The sequence below is a fragment of the Scyliorhinus torazame genome, chromosome 16 (genome assembly GCF_047496885.1).
Source record: "Scyliorhinus torazame isolate Kashiwa2021f chromosome 16, sScyTor2.1, whole genome shotgun sequence".
Taxonomy (NCBI): Eukaryota; Metazoa; Chordata; class Chondrichthyes; order Carcharhiniformes; family Scyliorhinidae; genus Scyliorhinus; species Scyliorhinus torazame.
This window is the reverse complement of record NC_092722.1, coordinates 160,179,997-160,192,595: the sequence shown is the minus strand read 5'-3', so window position 1 is coordinate 160,192,595 and position 12,599 is coordinate 160,179,997. Positions and strand designations below refer to the sequence as shown.

Below are 12,599 nucleotides of genomic sequence, written 5' to 3'. Positions count from 1 at the left end.
TATGGGCAGAGAAAAGGTTAACATTTCAGGTTGATGGCCTGTCGTCAGAACTGGAAAAAGTTAATGTCATAGATTTTAAAATGTCTAGAGACAGGAAAGGAGGGGTGTGGGTGAACCATCAATTTGTATTTCATGGAATCCCGAGTGAAGGAGGCGGCCATTTGGCCCATCAAGTCTGCACTGGCCCTCCAAGAATGTACCCTACCTGGGCCCACTCCCGCATCCTATCACCGTAACCCTCTAACCTTTGGACACTAAAGGGCATTTTAGCATGGCCAATCCACCTAACCTGCACATCTTTGGACTATCTGTATAGCTCCCTTCTATCAATAAGAGATCTGAAGCAAAGCCTGACACAAAACCATGCAAAGTACTATTGGGGGAGATGACCAAAAGGCTTGATCAAAAGAGGCGTGTTTGATGGAGAATTTTAAAGAAAGAAACCGAGATACAGAGTTCAAAACGTTTAGAGAGGGATTTTCAGAGCTTCAGTCTTGGCTACTAAAGTATGGCCACCAATGGGGGTGTGATCAAAATCAGCGATGCTGAAGAGGCCAGAATTAGGTCATGTAGATATCTCAAAGGATTGTCATGGAGGAATTTGAAAACAGAGATTTTTCTTTAATTCAAGCTTTGCTTAGCCAGGAGTCAGTGTAGGCCATCGAGCGCAGGGTGAACGGGATTTGGTACAAATTAGGACACGGGCAGCACAGTTTTCGGACAGCCTCCAGTTTTCAGAGGGAAGAAAGTGCGAGTCCAAATTAGTTAATTGGTATAGTCAAACCTAGAGGTTAAAAAAGGCATGAGCTGAGTTGGGGTGTGTTCAGTAATGTTACGAAGATGGGAAAAGGCAATCTTAATGATGGTGACAATGTCTGGTTGGAAAAACATCGGGGTCAACTATGATACCCACGTTGCGAACAGTCTGGTTCAACCATCGACAGAATGGAAAGAACAAAAGGGAAGATAAGAGAGATTAAATAGCAAAAGGCATGATGGTGCTACATAAAAGGAGATGGCAATGGGACAACTAAAAGAAAATTCGGTCCACAGGAGATATAAATGGAAAATGCAGAATCATCACCAATAACCAGAAAGAAATGGTGGGAGCAAAGGTTATGATTTGAAATGGTTGAATTCAATTTTGAGTACAGAAGGCACCTAGTTGAAAGATGAGACACTGTTCCTTAAGTTTACTTTGAGCATCACTGGAACAGTGTAAGGGCAGGTGGTCAGATGAAAAGAAGGATGGAGAGTTAAAAGTACATGCTTAGCAGCTCGAGGTCACATCTGCAAATCAAATGGAGGTGTTCCACAAAGCTGTCATTCAATCTGTGATTCGTCTTCCCAAATTAGAGAAGGTCACATCATCAGGAGCAAATACATATGCTAAATAGATGGTTGTGCAAGCAAATTGCTGTACCACCTGAAAGGATTGTATGGATCCTTGGACAATCAGAAAGAAGAAAGTACAATGGTAAAGTCTCGTAGAAGGTGAGTGATTGAGTGGATCAGAGTGATGAGGAGCAAATAATCCCTTTGAAATGCTGAAAGGGTAGGCAAAGACATGCTTGGTGGTAGAATCACACTGTAGGAGGCAAAGATGAATAGCCCGTTGAATGTGGAGGCTGGTAAGGTGGAAAGTGAGGAGAAAAGGAAACACACCCAACGTTCTGGGAGGGAGGCAAAGGGGTGAGAGCAGAAATGTGGGAAATGAATGGCCATGAACAAGGGCGTTGCCAATCATGATGGGCGTTTCCTCAGTTGAGGGAAAAAGACATAGTAGGAGCACCAGGATGGAAAGTGACACTAGCAGAACAGATGGGACTTAGATGGAGAATCTGGGAATAAGGGAGACTTTATAGGAAGTGGGGCAGATGGCAATGTAGTTGAGGAAGCTTGGGGGTCAATGGGCTTATAATGAATATTTGTTGAATGTTTCCATTTCTGGGGACAGGTTGAGAAGTCAAGGAAGAGAAGGGAAGAGTTGATAATGGGTTTCATAGAATTTACAGTGCAGAAGGAGGCCATTCGGCCCATCGAGTTTGCACCGGCTCTTGGAAAGAGCACCTTTCGGTTATGTGATGTCGAGGAAGAGATAGCAATTGAAAGTGAAGTTGATTAAATTTTCCAGGGCAAAAAACAGCAAACAGCACCAATACAGTCAAAAATGTACCTGGAAGAGGTGAGAAGGGGACTTCATGTTGACTGTTAAGATGGCTTTAATTATAATTTTGTTTTGCTTTAGTTGAGTGTTACAGTGGAATGTTTGAAACGGTGAATGCAGAATTTGATCACTAAGTAATGAAAGAAAAGTACTCTTTTTAAGATATCCCACACAAAGACAGGCATAGCTAGAATCTATAGAATCCATCGAGTGCAGAAAGAGGCCATTCGGCCAATTGAGTCTGCACCGACCCTCCAAGAACACTCTACCTTGGTCACCTCCCCACCCTATCCTTGTAACCCTGCGCATTGATCATGGCCAATCCACTTAACCGGCACAACTTTAGACTGTGGGAGGAAACCGATGCAAACTCCCCACCGTCACCCAAGGCCGGAATCAAACTCGGATCCCTGGGGCTGTGAGGCAGCAAAATTAACCACTGGACCACCATGCCGCCCATAGCAACATCTTTTACTTGGAAGAATTGAGTGGGGTCAAAGGAGAAGTGGTTCAATACGAGAACAAGTTCAGTCAGGCAGAAGAGGGTGGTGGTAGATGGGGATTGGTTGGGTGCCCGTTCAAGGTCACCTTTTTGGGGGAATTGGACATATTTGGTGAAAAGGCGATATTAGGGCCAGGAAACTAGAAACTGTTAAAGTAGTAGAGTACAATTTGAAGAGTCGCACATGCATCTGGGGTGTGGGGAGAAAGACAGCAGATAAGGGAGGAAAAATAAAGTTACAATAGGAAGAGATAAGTTCCATGGAAAGTAAAGACTGGAACAATGGGTTTACCAGGACAGTCTTATTTGTGTATCTTAAAAAGGCACATTTCTTTCAATACTTGCTGATCAAATTCTGCATTGACCGTTTCAAACATTCCACTATAACAATCAACTAAAAGTATAACAAAATTACAATTGAAGTCATATTAACAGTCAACCATTTCAGAATATCGATTCTTCACGAGGACCAACATTCAATGCAAACTTAGATCTAAATTGGAACATCAATATTCTTCACATGGTGTCTTGTACATTCCCCATCACATTTCACTTTTACTACGCGAGATGCACTTAAAACAATCAAAATCCTGCAACCTAATGAGAATTAACTTGAAATTCTAAGATGCCAAGAGAAGAGAGATTCAATAACTGTGCTTATGAAATCAGTTTAAGTCTCATCCCTTCAAAGTCAACCTTCAGTTTGTGACTCCTTTTAAACTTAATGCCAAATTTGATCATTTCATGATCACTGTTCTTAATGATGTTCACCGGCCATCAGATTGTTAACTAATTCTCACTTGTTACATACACATCACTAGGCCTTTACAAATTGAACGTTTCGATTTCTCTGTCTATGTGACCACTGTGTTTTTGCGATATAATTCTGACAGTTCCACATTTTTGCACCCCAGTACTATATCTCCACTCAAAGGAGATCTGTAGCCGAGCCCCACTAGTATGGACCCTTTGCTATTTCTTAATTTTACTTCGTTTCCAGTCCTGTTCATTCTTTCTTAAACACATTCTTGCAATGGTGTCTGTGAATAATACTGCCAGTAATCGTTTGTGCCTAATTATATGATAATTGGTGCTTTGGACTCACACCCACTGATACCTAGGCTAAGAATATGCATATTTGTTTCAGGGTAGGATTGTTACAATTACCAGGAAAGATCACTCGGCCTTCCATTCCATTAGTTCTAATTGCATTCCAAACTAGGTTATGAGAGGGAAAAAGTCAGCCCAGAATTGAAAAACAAAAAAAAGTCACACTGAATTGCTAGCATAAATCATGATATGAGAAAAGACCATTTAACCTGATCCTGCCACATGCCAGGTACAATTCTCCATCGACATGGGCCATTTCTAATCTCCTTGGTGCAAGTTCTGGTTTTCTCTCTGACATTCAAAGATAACCGAGCAATGCTCCAGAATATCGATCTATCTATCTCTACCACATTACTCAACCCTGAATAGCTGCTTACGCAGGTGACATCTCACAGCAACATGGGACCTTCCCTGTATTTACCAAGTAATGCAACATATTTCCTGCACAGAAACAGGCCATTCAACTCAAAAAGGTCTGTACTCTACAAAAGCCTCTCTCCATCCCACTTCATCTAATCCTAACAGATTCTTCAATTCCTCTCTCTCTCTCATGTGCATACGGTTTCTCCATTAAGGTACTTGCATTCTTTGTTCTAATTAACCCTTGTGGTGGAGAATTCCACATTCTAACCACTCTGCATGAGGAAGTTTTTCCTGGATTTTTTGGTGGCCTTCTCATATTTATGGCCCCAAGTTCCTATCTCACCCACAAATGGAAACATCCTCTCTACATATGCCCTATCAAACATTTTCCCAATCGCAAAGACTTCAACAGGTTACCCCCTTAGTCATTCCTTTCCCAGCGAGAAGTTTAAACATATATTATAAGGACTGTAAAATAATAGCAGTAGGAAAGCAATGATCTATTTATTTAAAGTGGCTTTCCTCTCAACACTGGAAGTTCTTGTTTAGATAATTTTATCAGAGTAAAGTTCAGTTCCTCTAATTAACCTCAAATGCTAAAAGAAATCAACTAAAGCAGTCTGAAAAAAATCAGGGCAATGCCTTACTCTTCGAAACATTATAAGATTTTTAAAAAAACTTAACAGAAATTTAACTAAAATTTAATCAAGCAAAATAAAGCAAAAATTGGAAACTCATAAGGCTGCTGTTACATTTTGGCCTTTCCAATCGTGCTGCTGCAGGGACCTTGGTTTAATGTTAAAAATGCTACTAAGCTCTCCGGGGATGGACAACATAGTCGGAAGATGGTAGACTAAAATTCAGGTGGGAATGCATCAGTCAGCATGGTTCAAACAAGAAGATTCCATGATAATTCACATATTGATGTGATGGAATTGATTTGAGCACAACAGGGTGAGTTGCCAGGACTGTCTGCTAAGATTCTGTTCCTGAGGTATAATTAACAAAAAGGGCAGACAAACCCACGTTCAGCCTAACAGGCCACCAGAAAGTAGATCTTGCCCAGAACTGGCATCCAAGGTATAGCAGGTCACTTTTGTTAACCAAAAAGATAATCCAAAAGGAATAAAACAAAATTAAACATTCCATCTTTATTTGAGATGGTACTGCATGTTTATGTTGCGTTGTTAAAAGTTTTGTAAAAATCTGGAATTGTTACTTTTGTTCAGTTGTGTTATGTCCATTTTCAAAATGAACCAGCTTGTTAATTTAACATCAACCGCATCTTGCCAATGTGCTCATCAAGTTTGCCCAATGAAGTTTTCAGTAAGTAGTTCAAACGACAAGGGGGACACAATAGTGCTGCAGTGGAATGTAATATGCGTTGTTTGGGGGACAATTCTGTTTACAATAGTATGTAAAGCAAAAGCGATGCAACTCATCCACATTTATTTTGCTTCCAATGTCTTTTTTTTAAAATAAAGCAAAGCACATGTGCAACAGCCTACTAAAAACATACAGCAACAGTGCCAGTCTCCTACATTTTCTTACATTTCACTTTCAGACAAAATTGCTGTACTGCGCTGCCACCTGCTGGTGATTTCAGTTTATTAAAACCTTGAATCTAAAGTTGAAAATATTCAATGTTTCCAATACTGTCGTGGAATACTAGAGGAAATATTGCTCAGCTGGTAGTTAAAGTGTAATATTTGATCCTATTTTAATACTTGAAGAACTATACATTTTATGTTACCACAAGCAGATGTCATAAAAGTAACATGAGATTGTACGCCTCAGTTGGTAGCACTCTTGCCTTTGGATCACAAAATTACAGTTCAAGTCACACTCTAGGGCTTGAGCACAGAAACTTTAGGCTGGCAGTGCAACACGGAGCAAGGTCTGCACTGTTGGATGTGCCAACTTTCCAACAAGACATTAAACAGAGGCTCTATCTGCCTGCTTGGGTGGATAAAGAGATCCCATGGAGATCCATGGGGGAAAGAGTGCAGGACCTCGCTATCGGACCGCCTGAAAGCAGGATTCCCTTGGGACTCGCTCATAAATTTGCATATCGTGCAAAACTGAATTGCCTACAGGTTTGCGCTCCCAAGGGGATTGTACGCCGTTGCAATTCAGCTACGGCAGGAGAACATAGTCTCTCAAATTATAATATAGTAAATTCAAATGTGTTGAAGCACCTCAGAGCAGAACATGACCTATGTAGCTAATTTGAACATCGCTGCCCTTTCTGTAATGAGCATTTTGAGATGTTTGTAATATTCGTATTGTACTGAAGCACCTCAAAGTGCAACATGATCCAAATAGAAAATGTGAATATCATTACATTTTCCTATGATGACAATTTGAAATATTTTGTAGATCTTAGATATTTTATGAATGAAATATATTTTTGCAAAGAAAAATTGAGAACCGAGCAATAAGAAGCAAATTTCAACAATGGGGAGTTCTAAAGACACACCTTTAAAAAGCTGCTAGGCACGCCAGTTCAGAAAGAGGACCAAAAGGCTGCTCAGAGGGAAACCCAAAAGACAGACAATGGGGGAATCTTAATAATGTGATTGAATTAACACTCCATTCTAAAACAGAGTAAAAACAACAGATTGTATCTAATGTGTATAATCTAATATCCAGCATCAGACGTTGAATTAAATTGCCCAAAGTAGCACATTTTGGTAGATGGGAACATTATGACCAAGTCACAGATTCAGGATCTATGGAATGTAATTTGTGAAATACAAATAAAAGTTCTGGATCATATGCCATGAAGGAATCACTGACTTTCCTCACCATTAATCAGCAGCCCTAATTATAAACGGGAAGAAAAGCAAAATCTAATTCCGGGAACAGTGGTACAAAATCCCAAGAGCCCATGTAATAAACTTCCACTTCCCTCGTGGCCTTGCTTATGACCTGATGTTAAGGCTAATTTGAACAATCAGATGTCACAACTTTAAACAAAGCTATGTGGTCACCTTCAGATACCATCAACAGAAATCCTGGCCCTATTAGACCACAGTCACAGTAAGATTGGTCTATCTATTCTTCATAGTTCCTAACCAGCAAGGGAACAAGAAACACTTCATAAAATTCAATTCACTAGTCTCCATTTAGTGATAATTGGTATAAACACTAAATGTAACAGATCAACCTGCCACACTACTTCAAACATAAAAACTGATGGGATTGCTTCCAGAACCTGGTGTAATAATTTCCACTAATTCATTCAAATTGTTAAAACCTACCTGGTTTGGGAACACGTTTAAATGAATGAGTGGAAACATTTTCTCCCACAGATGGATGTTTTTGTCCTGGTTCCCCTTTTCCACTGGTAGCATCTGGTTGAGGTTTCTCCTGTATTTCAGTAGACTCCGTTTCTTCAAGGCTCACAATCTTCAAAGGTTTCTCTATCTCTATATTGAACTCCGAGGTACATGCAACAGGTTGATGCCCAATTCCAATGTCTTCACTGTGAGAATCCATGGGTTCAACTTCATAACACATGAAAAGACATAAAATACAATGTAGATCACACTGGAGGTACTAACCAGAGTTTTGAAACGTACATATTTGAAATGTTTTGAGCTTTTTGTCTTTTGACTTGAACAATTCAATCTTCCCCCTTCAAGAAATAATAATCTTACTTATAAGCTTAATTGTCCAAGTCAATTCACCAAAAGCGAAGGTGAAAGTCTATGAAGGGAATAGTTTGACGGGTGCTATCTTGGAATTTTAAATGAAATTAGCCCCATATTTCATGGCACACTAGGCTAAACGTTGACGCTGTTTACCCAGCTTCCCTTATATAAATAAATATTCAAGCAACATTCAATTTTTTTAACCCACATTAAAGTTAAATGATGCAATAGAACTGTCACCTGATCAGCAAACCATGTGTAATTAGTACAGATCTGTGAAGACAGGTTATATCACTGAGTATTTTCAAGGAAGTCATTAAGATTATCAACAGGGGAGTGTCTATGGAGGTGATCCGGATGGACACCAGAAAACATTTAATTAGGATCTGCACAAGAGAGAATTTTTAAAATGGATATAATTTTGTGATATGGCAATTAATTGAGATAAGAGGCACACAATTAGGCTAATTGATTCTGATTGACAGGATCTGACAAAGTAAGAGACAAAATAAGTTGGGTAGATGGGAGCAGGAAGTTACAAAGGGGCATAGATGAAATGAGTGGGCAAAACTGTGGCAGGTGGAGTTCATTTTGGGGAAGTGTGAGGCCATCCACTGTGGACCCTAGAAAGACTTAAGGAGATGTGAAGCAGCCAAGCAGGTACACAATCACTAAAAGCTAATATACAAGGTACAAAAAGTAATCAAAAAGGTGAGTGGGATGTTGGCCTTCAACTCAAGGTAACTGGAAAACAAAGAGAGGAAGTGCTGCTTCAATTGCACAGAACCTTGGTCAGACCTGCATTCAATTTTGGGCAATATCTCAAAAGATACATTGGGCTTGGACGGGATGTACGGGATGTAGAGCATATTCATCCAGGTTACAAACAGGCTTGTATTCCCTGGAGTATGAAAAATTAAAAGAAGTGATCTAATTTAGCTGTTTATGAAGATTTAATGATTTGGTAAAGTAAATAAATAGAAACAATATCCTCTAGTGGGAGAATTCAGGACATAATATTAAAATTAAAGCTCACCCATAGAATCCCTACAGTGCAGGAGGCCATTTGGCCCATCAAGCCGGCACTGACCCCCTGAAAAAGCACGCTACCTAGGCCCACTACCCTATCCATGTAACCCCACCTAATCTGCATATCTTTGGGTACTAAGGGGCAATTTTAGCATGGCCAATCAACCTAACCTACACAGCTCGGGACATCTAGAGTAATGTCAGGAAGCATTTTTTCCACATCAAGAGGTACTGGAAATCTTCTCTCTCTCTCTCTCTCTCTCTCTCCCCCCCCCCCTCGCCTGCCATTTCCCCCAAAAAGCTGTTAATTTAATTAATTGGAATATTTCAAAACTGGCACTGATAACTTGTGCTCGGTAAGGATACGAAGGGTTACTAAACCAAGGTGGATAGGTGGAATTCAGACACAGAGCAGCCAAGATCTAATTAAATGACAGAACAGATTTGAGGAGCTGAACAGTCTATGTGTGTTCCTATGTTTCCACAACAATAATGGTTTTATGACATGTAAAGGGGGTCGTTGGAGGCATTAATTTAGTGACCGATAAGTTTTCTTCTATTTTCATTAAATGGCATTCTAGGGCTTTTACTCTTGGTTTGTCAATTAGATTTCAAAATTCTATTGATCCTTGAAAATTGGAAATGAATATGATTTTTTAAAAAGAGTCACTTATTTTATTTTTATCCACTACTAATTTAGAAGTGGAGAATGTACAGCAATTTGGTATGCAAGATCAACTAGTTAAAATTAGACATCTGCTACTTAAGGATATTGGGTAAGGAAATTGAGTTTTAGCTACACAGAGAGCTCTGTAATTTACTGGCACGGAGGTGGTGGCCATGGTTTCTCAGGACATTGGATGTCTATTTCTTCCTTTCTCTGAAGTGCTGAGGTGTCTTTCCAATCTGAAGAGTTATTTATTTAAAAAAACACCTTGCTACTGGTTAGAGAGACATAATGTCAAAACGTTTTTGTCCCCAAATCTAAAAACTTACACCAAGCTTCCAACTCTTATTTCTTTGATTGTTACCCTCTTTGAAACATGAAATTATCACTGAAAAGTTCCCAAGCAATTTTGAAATAAAGGAGGTGTGAAAAATTACATCCAAGCATTTAGTAAAACTGACCCTGGAATGGTAACCCCATTCATATTTGCCAGCAGAAAACTGAAATTGTATTTGTTAAAAATGTAGGTACCAATCCAGATTAGCATGCAATAATTATTTGATTAATTTTACTTTCTAAAGAGGTACCTTATTTTCAGATATGAGATTGCAACGGTAACCTACATACATAGACATACAACAATTTACAGTTCAGAAAGAGTCCATTCAACCCATCGAGTCTGCACCGGCCCATGGAAAGATCACCCCAACCTAAGCCCATGCCTCCACCCTATCCCCGTAACCCAGTAACCCCATCTCACCTTTTTGGACACTAAGGATAATTTAGCATGGCCAATCCAACTAACCTGCACATCTTTAGACTGTGGGAGGAAACTGCAGCCCCTGGGGGAAACCCATGCAGACACGGGGAGAACGTGCAGACTCTGCATAGACAGTGACTCAAGCTGGGAATCGAACCTGGGACCCTGGAGCTGTGAAGCAACAGTACTAACCACCATGCTACCATGCCGCCCACAGTTCAAAGTTACTATATGTCGAAAATAGGTACATCTTATGTTCTAAATTACAGCACTTACAACAGTCTACTGAATGACATGGTAGTGTTTTAACTGTACAGGATCAGGAATCTCACAGCTTAAAACTTTTGCCTGGGAAGAGCTAACTGTCCTCAACAAGGGTAGGATCATGGTGAAGCAATTGTCCTTGTTTTTCTGAGGTTGGTGCTCAGAGGATGTGCAGAAAGAACTAAACTCAGCTAGGACTCCATTAGTGATCACATTGGGGAGGCACTCCGTGAAGACAGGTTCAGGTTTACCTTCAGAGCCTCACCGACAGCTTTACTCACACAAGAATCTCTGCCAGTGGCAGAGATGTACGAGTCTCACAAGCAGCCATGAATTTTGCCTCAAAACAAGTCACTCCCTTATGAAACAGAGAAGTTTGGAAGGGTGGAGGAAAATAAAATGAAACATCAACCAAAGGATATAGGATAATACACACTAGTTAACGCATCAGAACTGAATTTATTGGAGTCACAGCAGTCAGTAGAACAATACAGTATACTTACCACCACCTTGAGGCAGCACTGTTGTGCAGTGGTTAGCACTGCTGCCTCACGGTGCCGAGGACCCAGGTTCGATCCCGGCTCCAGGTCGCTGTCTGTGTGGAGTTTGCACATTCTCCCCGTGTCTGCATGCGTCTCACCCCCACAACACAAAAGAGGTGCAGTGTAGGTGGATTGGTCATGCTAAATTGGCCCTTAATTGGGAAAGAAAACTGGGCACTCTTTTTTTTAAAAAACACTTACCATCACCTCCTTTTACTACTTCTCCTTTGGAAAGAAACCGTGTCATTTTCTTTAATGCTTTCTTTGAGGACTTAGAAGGTTTGACGTCCAAAATGTGACATCTGGGAAGACAACAGCACAAAAATGATTTGATTTTACAGTGAATCGCTAATCAAAAATAATCAGAAGTAATTTGTCTCTGATATACTTGTTATGATATAACAGGGATGACTTCATCAAAATTATTACCTTATGGCTACAACCCATGCAAACACTGTAAATATGATCCTGAGTGGGCAACAGCAAATTGATATTTCGGGTTTCAAAATTAGCCACCATTTTCATATAGTGGTGAATAATGGATGTGCTTATACTCTGGAAGTGAGCGTGGATCAGAATATTATCCCATGCATTTATACTGAAAATTCCTTCCTTAACTCACACCATTCTTTCCTGATGTTAATTGCTGGATGCTTTTAGTGAAGACTGCCTCAGAGCGAATTCTTTCAATGAATAAAAAGGTCCAAAATACATTTTATTCACACCTGTCAGCTACACCACAATTTTAAAATGTCAGCAAAGATCTTACCCACATGTTGCATTCGATAAATTATCTATTAAATTTAACCAGCCAACTAATTATGTTTCAACTACAATAGACGCTAACTTATTATTTTACAACTCTAGCAACCCTAGACAAAACATGCTGACGAACCATAAATTATACACAGGGTTTCAATTTATTGCTTAATTGGGAATTTGCAGATTTCCAAAATAGGTTACGGGTATATATACACATTTTAAAAATCCAATACTTTAAACTAACTTGGAAGTTCTTTGGTTTATCTGAATACAGGCCAGAACAATAGATTATGATGGAACCGTAAAATATTTCTTCAAAAGGATCCAAAAGCTGTAGAGCATTTTTAAATCATGGATTTGGAAAACTACCAAGAAACTTTTACCAATAAGCTCATACTCTAAGACGCAATCTGTCTACGGTACAGAACTGCGTGCAAGTTTGAATTTCATGTCGTTGCATGTTTGTTGACACGCCATCCCACAGAGTCACAATCCTTTTCCCCTCAAGAAGCATATACTTCACTTATACCTTTCAATCAGGATCTGGTTGCAAACACTCGATGGCGAAACTTCTCAACAGTTATTTGGAATAATCGAGCAATAAGCAAACACACAAGCCTTGTAAACAAGGAAACATCATTCCAGACAGGGGTCAATGAACACCACTATGCTGTTATTGATTCTTGTGTGCAGTGGAGTATGTAGAGGAGAGAGGGAGAGAGCGCGAGAGAGAGAGAGCGAGGGAGCGAGCAAGCGAGAGAGAGAGAGAGAGCGTGA

General features: G+C 39.9%; 1 protein-coding gene across 8 annotated transcripts in view; it reads right to left on the bottom strand.

Moving 5' to 3' along the window:
• LOC140393178 (arginyl-tRNA--protein transferase 1) overlaps positions 1-12,599 on the bottom strand; it is a 342,882-nt gene that overhangs the window by 287,883 nt on the left and 42,400 nt on the right. For all 8 annotated transcript variants that reach the window (XM_072479317.1, XM_072479322.1, XM_072479316.1 and 5 more), the window contains 2 exons: positions 11,262-11,362; positions 7,406-7,651 (listed from right to left, as the gene is read on the bottom strand). In XM_072479317.1, coding sequence (XP_072335418.1) covers positions 7,406-7,651; positions 11,262-11,362 — 347 coding nt within the window. The remainder of the gene's footprint in view (positions 1-7,405; positions 7,652-11,261; positions 11,363-12,599) is intronic.